The sequence below is a fragment of the Phymastichus coffea genome, unplaced genomic scaffold, assembly GCF_024137745.1.
Source record: "Phymastichus coffea isolate CEN01 unplaced genomic scaffold, Cenicafe_Pcof_1.1 PCOF00082, whole genome shotgun sequence".
Taxonomy (NCBI): Eukaryota; Metazoa; Arthropoda; class Insecta; order Hymenoptera; family Eulophidae; genus Phymastichus; species Phymastichus coffea.
In genome coordinates, this window is record NW_026706893.1 from 182311 (window position 1) to 197632 (window position 15322).

General features: G+C 35.9%; 1 protein-coding gene across 1 annotated transcript in view; it reads left to right on the forward strand.

Moving 5' to 3' along the window:
* The window catches only part of LOC131668694 (cuticle protein 2-like), a 47555-nt gene extending 44275 nt beyond the window's left edge, over positions 1 to 3280 (forward strand). Inside the window, exons 3-4 of the mRNA XM_058943066.1 lie at positions 2585 to 2668; positions 3099 to 3280. Coding sequence (XP_058799049.1) covers positions 2585 to 2668; positions 3099 to 3134 — 120 coding nt within the window. The 3' untranslated portion in view covers positions 3135 to 3280. The remainder of the gene's footprint in view (positions 1 to 2584; positions 2669 to 3098) is intronic.
* The last annotated feature ends 12042 nt before the right edge of the window (positions 3281 to 15322 follow it).

Consider the following 15322-nt stretch of genomic DNA (forward strand, 5'->3'; position numbering starts at 1 on the left):
TATATAAGATTACTTTAGGGCATCAAAATGGAAACAGAATTAAATGTTTTGATGTTGAAACTCAACTTTATACGAAGTAATAAGACATTGAATGTTTTACTATCCTCATTAAATTTACAAAATATAGAATAAGTGAATCTAACATTAACGAGCTAGATTAAAAGCTGTTGCCTTATAATAATTAAAATGAAATTATTTACAAGTAACATATTGCAAATTAAGGTAATAGTAGCTCTACATTCCTCGTAGAAAATCGGACATGAAAAAATAGCAAGATGAGATGCCATTGCACCATGGTGACCCGCAAACGAACGAGTGAAAATACGCACAACGACACTTTGTGACCTAATTTCCTGCATTTACTGGACTCTGATTCCCATCGCGAAGCAAAAACGTAAAGAAGTGGCGAAGAGGCATGCTGATCGATTACTGTAGACGAGCTTTTTATTGTAACAGAAACGTCGACCCTAATTTATGATCGCAATAAACGACAAGACATTTTACGCAAAAAGATAACTATAACCGTCCCTAACGATTCCACACAGCATCTACGGCAATCGACTTGGAATAATTTTACTCTCAGCATCGCAAAAATCGTTTGATGAGCGGCAATTAGTGCATTGACATCGTTTTTTCCCCTGCAGGCATACATTGCTTACTCAATCTAGTCGTTATTCATAATCGATCGATTAATCAGTCATGAATCGTGTTCGATCCAAAATTGATCACGATTTTTTAAAATATGCTTTGACCATAAATCATAAATATTACGTCAATTGAATGTTTTATTGTTTTCACCCAATATTAAAATAAAAACTCGATTTTGTGCCTGCATCGATGACGAATATAATTTTTTTGCAATGAAAATAGTACATTACGATACAAGTGCGGGAAAGTAGATTCTTGTCTCGCGTGGCGTTTACGCCCGAGCGAAGCGAGCTTATAATTTGTAAAAGAAAACGAAATTTTTTATAATAAAATTTGATTCCGAGAACAGCAAATCTATACATTAGGAACAATACAATTTACAACCTTACGTAAAAGTGATATGATACATAAAGATACAATAATGATTGATATAAAATTCATTTTAATAAGCAAACGCCGTAGAATCGTAAAAAAGAATTTAGTCAAAAATTAAATCGTAGATCAGCAAAGTCAGTTACATTGCTCAGCGGGACAATAACGTGAAAACGAGCTATGTACATCTACAGACAACGGTACCTGAAGAAAAAACTTTGTATAGGTAGCGGTCAGTGTAGCGTGTTTAACGGTTACATACCTTACATATATTACGCACTAAGGAAGTCGTCTGAAACAGGCGATGAGAAATTCAATTTGAAGCCGCCACCCACGCACAGTTTAAGGTCCAGACGTCAACACAGACACGTGGTAGGGTCGGACCGTGTAAATGAATTAAGATGTAAATGAAATCTATGTCTGGGCGTACGGACGCATGTCTTAAATGTTAAGATTATATAGTGAAGTACTGCTGAGCGTAGGCATTGTACATTCATCATTCGGCATCTATCGAAAAGGTTTTAACGCATCACAACTTACGCGCGCGCCTTTGTAATTATGCAATACATAGGTAGAATTACTGAGAGAAATCCTATGGAATGAAAGTTGCTATTAGAGAACTGATTTAATGTCTCTGACATTAGTGCGAAATTTTTTCAATTGTACATATGAGAAAAAATTTCAAATAAAATACTTTCTAGACTTCCAGAGAATTGCGATAAATTTTTTCAATCCCATGGCTTTCAAACAAGTTTTTTTTTTATTTAATTGATAAATAAATTAAAATACCTCGTGAACAATGGAAAATTGGCTGTATTGTTTTGACCGATCAAAAAACCAAGGAAAAAATAATGCAGAAAAACACAATTTTCAAATAATAATTTATTACTTATCTTTCAATCACTTTGGACAAGTTTCTCAACAAGTTAGCACGAATACTCTTAAACAGATAAAAATTTGGTTAAAAAAAATTATCCGATAAAAAGTTATTGATAATTACTAACTATTAAAAATTACACTTTTTCGCTCAAATTTCTCAAATTTGTTATTTATGCTCAATTAAAATAATTAAAATTTGGATTGCGAGTATTTAATTTGTATGTAGATTGGGTCTTTTTAATTGAAATTTAACAACAAATATATGGCGATAAACGTTTATAGTATTAGAAAATAGGGAACGATTTTAGTTTAATAAACTTTTAAATCCGCGCATAGCTTAAGCTGTGGTTTTTCGCTTCTAGTATTTTCAAGGAGGCTTTATGATAAATTAAATTGCATGTAGAAATATGTATTACATGTTAGGAAATAAATTTTAGTATCCCTCAACTAATCCTGCGCTAACCAAATCGTTTTCATTATGTAAATGGCTTCAACGTTCTTAATTGCGAATGTTTATGTACAACACTGGAAACTTATCATAAACGGATTATATTTCTGCAAAGTTCTTATGAATGCAGAGTAGTGGCACCACAAGAGCACGTAAAAATAGCTGATCTAGTTACTAAAGACGTTCGTTCAGATCAATCTATTTTAAGCCTGCTGCACCGAACTTTTTCCCTTTCAGCATTCTAGCGCAAGCGCTCGTATTTGTCGTGTGGAAGGTACTGGAAAGCAAAGAACTCGAAATATTTTCACTTCATCTTCGCAGGTATTTGTGGAAAAACATAATTCTATTTCCTAAATTATAATTTTAAGGATAATAAAGACCGATGAAATTTTATGTTTTATAATACAAAAATACCGATAATTGTATGGAACTTACTTAACCTATTTCGTCTTTGCTTTACAATGACTCACTATATTATGACGTATAAGAACTAATACATATTCACATGATATTAATATTATTTTATTATATTTTACTAGTAATAACTATTATTTTATAAATAATTAAATTAATTCATAAATAACCAATAAATGTGGATAACGTGTTTTGTTAACAAGGTATTTCCAAGAAACTCTAGATTTGGTTCTATCAAGACGGTATATTAAATTATTGCAAATGTACCAATAATGTAAATAAAAATCAGCTGCTCTTATATGTCTGTAGTATTACATTAGTTAAAAAATTGTTTCAGGTCATATTGTTGTCAGAAAAATTCGAAGAGTTTTAGATACGTCACATTTGATCATATTATTTCAATTAAAATGTTGTTGAAATTAGTGATATTTGTACTTCTATATGGATTCATCTTGTTGCTTGTTGAAAGTGCTGAGCCAGATCCTCATGCACTATTCAGATGTAGAGATGAATGTTATGGTAAGATATCTATTTTTATTTAAAAAACGAATCTTATATACTAAGACAATTATACAACAATTTCAATTAATTTTTAGAAAATAACAAGCGATTAAACAAATTAGGCAAATTATATGAAGAAGGAGAAAATTGTTTCACCAAATGTGGATAATCAATGTCTAAAATTGCATTGTCATGTTATATGTTATAATCGTTTTCATTCTGCATTTGATTTATAAATAAAGTAATGTGAAAGTCACTTTTCAATCATTTATACAAAATCCTTAATTTCTCAAACACTTTAAAAAACTCGTAATATTTAAAAGGTATTATAATTTTCTAATACTAATTCGGTCGAGTATTTAAGAACTTATTTTATGATAATTTTTATTAAGTAACTTATTTCACTTAACTCAAGTAAATTCTTTACGGTATACCGTTGGAACACTTTTTATTAATGAGAATTATAGTTTATCAATATTTACCACGGTACTGACAAGCCGGATCAATGTTTGATACATACAAATATTTTTTCTACTTTATCGCTTAATTTATTTAATTTCGTATAACAAACTATTTAACAAATTGTTTGATAGATAATGTTTAGTTATTTAAATATTTGATTCTATTGATATTGATAAATAAAAACATGATAGACAAATAAATCTATTCTCTTTAAATTAGTATTGCTTTAAAAAACATCTTCAAGATTGAAAATCTGATACAAATGAGACGTAAATCAATTCTTGTCTTGTATAGCTCTCATTATTAGCGATGTAACATCTGTGAAAACCAAACGGTTTGTACTTATAGATAAAACCTATCTAATGCCGATGATTAATTGGCGATTCTCGGCGCGTGCACATGCACAGTATACGGCACAAAAACCCAGATAAACCGCCGAGGACGGCCTCCTACGCCCGCTACACGCCCGACGGATGTTAACATCGATTAGGTTTCTCACTCCGAAAGCCAGCATGCGTGCATTGTAAAACGCCTTTGCGCGCGTTTTCCATATCTCCGCGAAGAGAAGTCACTTCTCTCTCTGTCTGTCTCTCTCTCTCTCTCTCTCTCTCTCTCTTTATACACGGCTATCCAAGGCCTCACTTTTGTTTCGTCAGACTTTAACAATACCACACGCGCGCACGTTAAGGATATGATAGAGAATGCCTGTTTGATGTAGGTTCAAGCTTTTCATCGCTTGGCTGATTCTTGACAGAGAGCATTTAGATAAGGAATTTGAAATTTGCTATTTCTCATTTAAACAAACAAAGTAAAATATTCTCTCTTCTACCAGTTAATTTTTCAATAAAAATGAAATTAGAAATCGCTTATCTTGATTCAGACGCTTGAATAATATTCTACTAATGTACCGATAATAAAATTGCAAAAACAACGATGTATTATACTGCTTTCTCACAATAAATTTTTCTTTGCTTGTAAATCAGCATTTAAGAAATATAATATTCGCTGTATAAAGAGTGGTTAACTGAATAATATTGTAAAGTTAAATAAAGACAAAAAACTCCGTTAGATAAATTGATACCAATTGTAAAACTTTTAAATGAAATTCCGACATCTAGTTTCAATTTTGAAAGTGTACATATCATATAGAGAGGAATTAACAAAAGCAAAATACTGATTTCTGAAATGATTTTTATTAATACTCATAGCCTCACTATCAATAGACAAGAGGATTCACCATTATTGAGTAAACAATATCAAAGAAATTACAGACTGTTTATGGACATATAAGTTAACCAGTATAAAATAAAAATAGCGATTGAAATCTTCTAATAATTTCATGATAATTTGAATTGTAATAATAATTTATTGAATTTTTTTTAATTTTTAATTTAATATCTATATATTGATTTACTGTTTTTTAGCAGACATATGAAACTATGTTTTCCCTTCTTGATTATATATCCCTTCCATATCCGTGTTAATACTGTGATCAGTCTATACCGGTTTCCCTCAGTGCAATTTTGATTGTCGATCTCTTATAACGTTCTGTGATCACTAAGCTTTATACAAAGACATTGTTACTATTGACAAGGAAATTTTATTATTGTTGTGACAAATAATGATCTACTACGTAGATTTGGTTATTTCTTCCTATTTGTAAGTACCGTCTAGACAATCATATATTAAAGTATTTTGTAATGTTTGTAATTTTTGTATTTTTATTCTTAATAGCGATCTGATGAGGTTGAAAACCATACTAGCGAAATGTTTTCAAGGAATATGAAGTTATATTAATTGTTTTAAATTTTAGAATTTACTGTCACAATCGTTGGTATTAGAACATTTTTTTTCCGTTCAAAGTATTTTTTCGTTAAAAAGTCTATTTCAACGAATGAGTTTATTTTTATTTAAGAAAAATTTAACTTTCTACCCTTAATTTGAAAAACTCTTACATTGTTGCAAAGTACCCTTAATTCAATAATTACGAAAGTAGTAGAATATTTCTGTCACCCATAGTAAATAAATATGCAATATTAAAATGAATAACAATGAACAATTGTAATGAATAAAAATTTGAAAAGCATAGAACTTACCCTGCACCAAAAATCCATGCAACGCGAGGTTCATGGCTACAGAATAGTGGAGTTATGTGCCCTTAAACAGAAAATTTGTTTATGATGTAATTCAGAGAACATGTTTGCCGTGAAAATGATATTTTTTTTATTGCAAATAATTGTACATTATGTAAGTCATTGTGCAATAAAATTTAAACGGGTCTCCTTTTATACGCATATAAGAAGAATTTCAACATTTTCTTTTTTCTTCCGAATAGTAATTTTGCAAAACTGTAACGCGAAATTATCTCTTGATGGCTTTCAACATAATCATTTCTTATTTTCTCCCTAAATTTACGACGTAAAAGACTGCAGTACACTCTGTCCACGATATAAAAAGATAAAGCAACAGCCACATTAAAATCGATTACCCTTAAAAAAAAAGCATCGAAGTCAATATAGGATGATAATTGACTTATCGGAAAAGCAAAATATCTAGCTGCGGTGCGTATAACAAAGCGACAAGGTTACCGCGGTGATCCTCGTAAATAAAAGGTAAATCAACGTTGCAAATGGCGCGCGGAGCGGAGCAAGTGCAGCGCTAAAGTATGCGGGTATTTTTTTTAATGCTCTGTTTTCGCGCGCGCGGCTCGCAAGCGCACGAGCTGCTGCGGCCGGCGGCCGAAAGTATTTTCACCTTACGTAAAGGAGCTCGCGAGCGTTCGCCACGTTTCCATGTAGACGCGTAAGTGCTTTCCCCCGGCAGCACTGCACAGCAGCGGCAGCAGCAGTATCGTCCGATCAAAATACAATCGGCCACGCCCGCGGACGACCGGCGCGCACCGAACGCCAATTCACATGCATCCAGTCTGTATCTCATTAAAGGAGGATCGTGGCGCGATCGGCATTCTCCTTGCGTCTAATTGCCAAAGCAGAGTATCCGGTGCGCACATTCTTGTGTCGCTCACTGTGATGTAATATTGCTTGAACTAATTGCTATGCTCGAAATTCTGAAACTGCTTCGACAATTTCAAAAATGCCTCGATATCTTTGATTAAACGTTGTTTACATTCGATACAAAGATCGGCTTGAGCTGCAATCAAGTGACAATTTACATATTCTCAATGGCCGAAACGTACTTGGTATGCGGCTGCTTGTTTACACACGCTGGACGCGTAAAATAAACAAGTCTTCGACCGTCAATTTCAGTTGCGGAGCAAATAGATTATGTAGGCATCGTGCGCGCGGAAAAGAAAAGACGTCGAGTGCAGACTGCACAATATCATTGAATCTAGTCGAGATAACGGAGAGAAGTAAACAAAATGTTTGTTGGCGTAGAAAGCGGCTCCGGCCGTGTGATTACTGTCGTTAACATCCGCTCGTGTATATAGCGATATTATCGGCCGATCGATTTCGTTCTCGCGTGCTTGCGCGCGCGGCACATATGCACTTGCGCGCGCTCGTTCGAAAGCGAAAGTTTCAGCGCGAACATTAGACGGGATATGATCCGTTTTCCATTTTGATGGGCGCGAGAATGCCATTGCCATTAGTTATGCATGGAACGAAAGCCATGAAATATCGGCTCTAATTAAAGCGTTTAGGTACGGGCCTAGCGATCCTGTCTCTCTTCTACATACACTGATTAGCCGCTGCTCTCTCCGCTCATTGTGAGCAATCAGCGCGGGATTTTGCACAAGACTCTGCAATTATTGTTTTCAATCGTAATCTGGGATTTTTCTCATGTGCGCGTGAGCGGGCTGAAAAGTTTGTTCGCGCGCGAGAGCGGTATGTACAAGGTGCAATGGCATCGATTAAAATTAATTTTCTAATGTGAACGCGATTAGCCTGCCGCAACTGCAGCCTGATGAAGCGGATGCTAGCAAACCGTTAGCACCGATATATCTTACGTTCCACTATCGACACTGTTTTCTTTTCCTCAGTTCCAAATTGGTATTGATGTGTAATTGCACATGCCGATTGCCGCTGTAACTTATCTCGTGTTTATCACCTTGCGTTCCCATCGTCAATGAAATATTAATGTGGAAAATTTTCCAATATATGAGAATTCTATGTCAGTATGATATCTTTTGCATGCATAACCTATCACTCTTCAAACGATTCACCTAAAATGTCGAATCATTGTAGTATTGCAAAAGAAGCTGGATAACATTCTCGATATCACAAATAGAAATTCATTTATATAAGTTCCTGTGGGATCGATTTATCGAAAATTATAATGCTGAGGCCATTTCCTTATCATTATCCACTTAAAAATTGTATAATTAATCACAATTTATGAAGATGGTGAAACGAGCATACTTCATGGAAATCAACGTTTACTTCGTTCAAACGCATGGATTTTCTCACTATTAACTCACTTCGTTTACAAATATTGCTTCATTCAGATAAGTCTCAGTTATAACTCTCATTTTTAAGGTATAACGCGGCGATAAACATTTTATTTATTTATTTTTTTTTTAATTTTACTGCATACTAGTTGGTAAGTTCGATTATTACGATATAGCTGTATATAAAAATATATTTATAGACACTGTGCAAGCCCAAAAAGTAATAAATTTGCGTATAGAATCTCTATAAACGAGATATTACGCAAAGAAATTTGTAAAGCACAATCTATGGAAGTTGATTTCCCATGTGAAGTTGTTTAACCTATTTTGTGTTACCCCATTTTCCAGAAAAAATTTTGTTCTTATAATTTCATTGGGTGAGTATGTATACCTGATGATTATAAAAATATAATGCTTTATTTTCAGAATTCGAGAAGATTGCAAAGGTTGCTTGTTTCGAATAACACATTTCGAAAATCAGATATAGCAATGTAATAAGCCGATCTTGGCAAACGATAATACTGTTCATTGAAACTCTAAAATATTTGTAACAAACAAGGGATTAGCTTCAAGCTGTCGAATTTGATCCAAATAAAAATTCTACAGCAGAAATTGCATAGCATGTGAAAATTAGATTGAAGAAGATTAGATAATTACTATACAATCTCATAAGTCTTACGATTTTTCCATCGAGTATATCCAAAGTTATATCGTAAATTATCGTAGCAATAATTTATTCTTTGCGTATAAGAAATTATACTGGAATCAGGTTAGTGAGTATACATGAAATGCGATTACTAAGAAGTTTTCATTAATGTCAATAATGCGAAATATTTACGAATAATAACTATCTGCGCGCAAAGCACTGAATAATTGTAAATTAATAGCTATAAATCATATTAGCTGAATTACTTCACACACAAAAACGCTTAATATACTGCAGCAGCTTTTAAGCGATTATTCTAAAATGGTGAAAAAGATCGAGAGTAATAACTCATTGGATTTACACAATTTTTTTTTTCGAAATTCCATTGGGTTACCGAGGTAGATTTTTTTTGTTGAGACAAGTACAGCGAGTACAGTTGAAGCTGATTACAATGAAATCCGAAAAAATTGAGCAATTTGACTTTCGCAGCCTTCGTATAGGTATACGACGGCAGTAGGCCAAACGAAACAGCTGAGAGTCGACAAGAATCCGCGCATCCCGAACTTTCTAAACGATCGATCGGTGGATCTTGGCGAACGAGTGTGTGTTTCTACTGTCCACGTGTATGTATGTATGTATGTATTCTCTTTCGTACAGTCGCAATTGGCGCTCTTTCTCCGTTAGTCGAGAGCCTCGCGAGAAATTATAGGCGATTCACCAAGAGGATTACGTCGTCGTTGCTCACTCGATTGCTTTCCGGCAGGCCCCGTCAGTATATACACACGGCGCAACCACTTTACCGGAAATCAAATGCCGATTTTTTTTCAACACGCATATTCCAGTTAAGTCTTGCGCACTGCAATTAGCTTTTGGAACTCGTGGGTGGTAGAATGCGATTAGAGCAGTTTTTTTTATTACGAGTTTTCTTACATAGATTTGTAGTTTTTGACTTGTATTGCGAAGATGAGATGTATAGTAAGAGCTTTTGAGATTCATCAGTTTCAATCTTTGGTTTAGCGATTTTTGTAAAAGAGGATTTTCAATAAGGTGACTTATTGATTAAAAATTATATTTGTTTTCTTCAGGAATCATCATGAAAAGATACTTTGTCTGAACAAGATAACATGAAATCTCACTTAAACACTACCACTTAGGTTTAACGGGCTTTACGACGATGTCCAATAAAATGTGTATTTCATGTATTATTTCAAAATTTGTTATTTTAAAAAATTGATATTCATTCATACGACCAAAGAATATTGTCAGTGGTTGAAGATTTACTCGGTAATAAAACATACTGAAAAAAATGCAGTGAATCGTGAAATAGAAACTTTGTAATAAACAAGTCAGGCGTCAATAGCTCGCTTAAGTCCGGTTTGCACCTTATATACAAATTCAACAATTTTCACACCGTATTTACGTTGATTATTCCATGTATAATGTGATGTATAACGCCTATGTACTTCAGCGTGTAATGGGATCAAGAATCGGTGGTGAATTTCTTGAGTGTACGCGGCAATACTTTCTCCAGGTTGAAAAATAGGAAGAGAAAAGAATAAGGAAGGTCGGGCGCGAGCGAGGTGCATTGTATACTTATAGAATTTGAAATTTTAATCAGAGCATGAGATCTATGGTTGTATTATGCGTTGCCACGTCGAGAAACGATGACGTCTATGATGTCGTTCGTCTACTGCTTCGAAACAGTAGCTGCACTAAGGTTGTAATATTATATTTGCCATCTAATCTCTCCCCCCTCTCTCTCTCTCCCTCTCTCTCTCTCTTTCTCTCTCTCTCTCTCTCTCTCTCTCTCTCTTTCTCCCTCTTGGTAGTTTTCAAACAACAGAAAGTCAGGAAGTTCGACAACTTTATTCTTCGCAAAATTAATGCCGTTTGTATATATACATATGTATTTTCATGACTTGAAATAGACGTTGAATAAGATAAGATTACAATGTAATTTGCTCGTAATTTTAAATTTGAACAGATTACTGTAAGCTGGGGCTACACGGCGGAAGTACATTCATTTTAGACTTTCAATGCTGAAAATATTTGTATTTTGAGTAGTATACTGACAGTTTACTAGCTATTCCAGGTTGACAAGTTTATTTATTTTTTAAAACTAGTTATTACTAGTTACTATTTAAAAACAAATGATATTTATAAACGCAAGAAAGTCAAAAGATTTTGCAGTAAAAATGTCGAGCTGTACTCGCGTGGGAAATTGACAGGATGATTTCGAATCACTCGGTGGCGTAGTATGTACTCTGCACATCAACCGAGAAAGACGAACGCTACCACCTAATAGCTTTCACTGTCGATAGGACGAAGATTTACCGAGCAAACCTATCAGTCGTATCGTTACAATTGCCATACCGCTTGTTTTGGAGTATTTGGCTTTAAATGAGTAAAATCGAGCATTTAATTTTCAAAATTAAATGAATTAAATGAATTTCGGTAACATTAAAAAATAAGTATTATCAGTTGATTAAAAATTTTTGAAAGATTACGTTTCATTTGAAAAATTTCGTATTTCAAAATGTCAATCAAGTGCAATTCGCTCTGCCTGCCAGCCAGCAAGCGGAAGAAAATCACTCGCTACATCTGTCTCGCGCAAGAAAAACATCGAGATCCGATACAGTATATCTCGAAGAGCTAAAGCGAACGAAAAAAAAATGACGAAGTAACGTTGGTGCAATAGCGAAACGCGCGCGGCTCCTCCTCTAAGCAAGCCAATGTGCAATGCAACAGCATACTCCGATATCGTTCGGGCCGAGCTCCTTAATTGAGCAGCGATTACAGTTGTCGCTCGCCACGCAAAAAGTAATTATTTACGGGGCGCACAAGAAAAAAGTCCTGAGATGAGTGTGAACGCACGGTGAAATATACCGGCAGTTCCTTGCGCAACGCTGCGCCGTCGCAACTCAAAGGCTACGATATAATCGATGGCTCAAAATTCGCGCACGCGAGTTTCCTTACATTTATGTGTTCGTGGAAATTTCGATTTCACGTGAAGAAGAGTTTCGCGATGAGTTTGTGGATGATTCGTCAGACCGGACATGCGCAAGTTAATTTGTTTCGTCCGACAATGATCGAGTGCTCGATGGTGGGAAACGTACGCTTATAACACCACGGAGTTGAATATTTTTACAGCCACGTTAATGAACGGTTTGTTTTGGGATGGGCTTTAGGAGCTGATTGATTCGTGCGAAGTTATGTAACATGTAATATCGAGCCAAATTACTTTTACGAGCCCATAAAACCAACGTGCTGATTGTTTTAAAGTTCCAAGTGCATTACACATCGGTCGCATCCCTCTGCGAGCCAAAATCTAATCGAAAAGTTGTCACGATGAAAATAGGGCCAAATATAATTAGCAATAAATTAATTTTGAAAACAGATTGCTATCCAACTTCTTATTTGCAAGTAACCAAGCTGCCGTGCGTAAAAGTGAAAGTGTAGCAGTCCAGAGTGATAAATTCATCGCAAATGAGAAGCGATAGTAATTTACAATAAATAACCGATTTCGAAGCACACAGATTGAAAATTTATAAAGAGCAAGCTCGAGGCTAAAGCGCATCATAAATAAAAGTTGCGGACAGAGCCTAGAATAATGGAAACGAGCCTCGGAAAATACTCCTAATAACGTATACATCACCTTGGCTTCTTATAAGTCGAAGCGGATTATTCTCATTAGTTGTTGGCAAAGGGTACACGACATATTATACCGTAATAAATTCGTCCGCGGAGAGCTTTAACTCATCGGCGCGAAAGTCGTTAAAGATCGGTGCACGGCAAAAGTTCTCAAGGAACAATGATTTACGGCCACGCGGCGCTTATACGTAAAAAGAAAGAAGAAGAAGAAGAAAAAAAAAGGCCAACAAGGGCCAAACCATGTACAGACAGGCGACACGATGGAATGCGCGCGTGCAATTTGCATACGCGATGGTAAGTTCCAGTTCTTTCCTCCCGCTCGCCTACAGGAACATCGCGAAATATCAACCGATCGATTTTCTCACAAAGCTATTTTCAGCGGGGACAGACCGGTTTCATCATTCCCGATAAATTCGTTACGCCTTGTCCGGCATGTGGACGACCGAATGAATGGCTCCTTTGAGCGTATAAAGGATGATCGATGGATAAATCCTTGCAAGAGATCGATACGCGCGTACGTTCATTAGCTCTCTTGGATCGTGAAAAATCTCGCGGCACGAGCCGTGAAAACAAAGTTTTATAAGCGTAGGGCAATTTCGCTCGCAATTTCCATCGAAGAAAATTACCGCTCGTGTCGATAGGTCGTCGTGTGTGCGCATGTGTGGTGACTCACGCACAACAATATCCTTATTCAGTTGCGTACACAATATGATCACAGGCGTGCGTATACAGAACCCCATTAATAAATGTTCGCACGCGTGCGGGCGCGACGTGCGAAAGTGCGCCTGTCTATGTGTTTCCCTTGAAATATTTGCGTGTGCGCAGGCGACTTATCGAATGGACTATTTTATTATAGGCGGTGATCGAGAGAGAGAGAGAGAGAGAGAGAGAGAGAGAGAGAGAGTGCACGTGTGTGTAAGAGAGAGAGAGACGGACACAAAAGGTGACCACACTAACTATCTATATAGTGGGCGGTGTTTCAACTTTTTTCACTCACTCACCCGGATCCCGTACGTGTACAGTGCGCGAGCGATCTGGTTATGTAAATCATTATGACGCTGACTTTAACTGCACGCGACAGCAGGGTTAGTACGGTCCTCTCGCGTCTATACTTAATAAATGACATAACCGACTTCAACTCTGATAAACGCCCGCACCCTATGCTTATAATAAAGTGCGTGTAGGTCAGTGTGCAAGGATGTAATGTGTAGAGAGGCCGATGATTGGAAAATGTTGGTTCTTTTTATCAACTTTTCGGCAACTTCGAGTAAAATGTACCAATGTTGCCCGTGATAAATGGCAATCAATTTTCACCTAACAAATTTTTATGTTTATCAATAATTAATTTTATTCTTTTTATTACGAATGAATTTATAATCCAAAGACGTATTTTTCTACAAAATGATATTTTAAAGCGATAGCATGATCCTGCATCATCGCCATCAATCTAATGCTAACTACCTTAATGAAATCATTATATCAAATATAAAATGCAACCTACAAATAAAAAGAAATTCTTCGATTAATTTCATCGATCAAAAGTATAAGAAATTACCGATGACAATAGTTTGCACTGCGAAAAGATGGTTTCGCGCGCGCGTTAGCCCTGCATCCGAAAGAATCGCAAACGTTTGTTACAGATCGATCGGCATATGGCTCGCGTATTTCTTCTGCTACCATCGATGCCGCTTATCGTTTCCTTTCCACGATTTTTGCGGCTACTACACATGGCACGACGGTGTCGAAGCGCCGCTATTACTTCAGGTAGTCGATCATCCGCCGCTGCATACTGACGAATCCAATCGACTAATATTGCGTGCTTATGGCCACACTCAAATAATTCATAAGCGGTTGTATCTGAGTGTTACATAATCGAGAAATTTTTAATCGACATGCGTCGAATGATAGAGGCGTTGTGCTTTCATTTTCATTTATATTTTTTGCGTATAGAGAAGTGTATCGAAAACAAGCCGGAAAATAAGAGAATCACGCATCGCATCCCAAGCGTATGATGTTTATTTTTCTTTCCTGGACTTGCGATTTTCTCTTTCTCGCGAAAAAGAAAACAACTGCATAACTGTAAACGTGTCGGAAAAGTGTACTAAGCAATGCTCAATGGAGTGCGAGCGCGCTGACAACCACCACCGTAAGCTAAAGGTATCTCGATAAAATTTTCACTTTGGTAATACATATCGATTGCAGTCGCATAAAATATGCAAGGAAGCTAGTTTTTTCTTCTGTGGACCACTCTATTTCTACCAGCCGTAACAAGTTGTTATTTATAAGAGGGGGGGGGGGGGGGCTCCGGACTGTTGAATTTGCTCTGTAGCGGCAGGCAGAAGGTTTTTTTCCTTTTTTTTAGTCAATGGAAATTAGCGTAGCGTGCAGTTAGGTGTTTCGTACGCGCGGATTGGTATACAAAAATATTCAGAATATCGGTCAACGCGGAAATCATTTGCATATTTTGGTAGCAGCCGAGCTTTGGATGTTAATTACGGGGACTGTTCAATCTATTATATCGAAATATTCTATAATTTTTGCATGCGAAGTTGCGAAAATTTATTGACCCGATGAATAAAAAAATAAAAACTAAGTTTATTCAGCCAAAAATAAAAAAAGAGAAGTGCGTTCGGCTTTAATGCATGAGTTGACGTCTTATTATAGACTATTGAATGGTATGCAAAAGTTCAGCCAGCTGGTTTATAATTCATTAATCGTAGTGACAGAAATAAGTTAATTTTTAGTTAAGTTCTGCAAGTTTAATTCCGCCCAAACACGCTTAGGTGGTCGGATAAGTAGATCAAGCCAGATTTGACTAGACATTAAATACTTATACGAACCTTATTTAACTGACGATTGAGAGGGCACTTTGACAACTAATTATCGCTAAAGGATA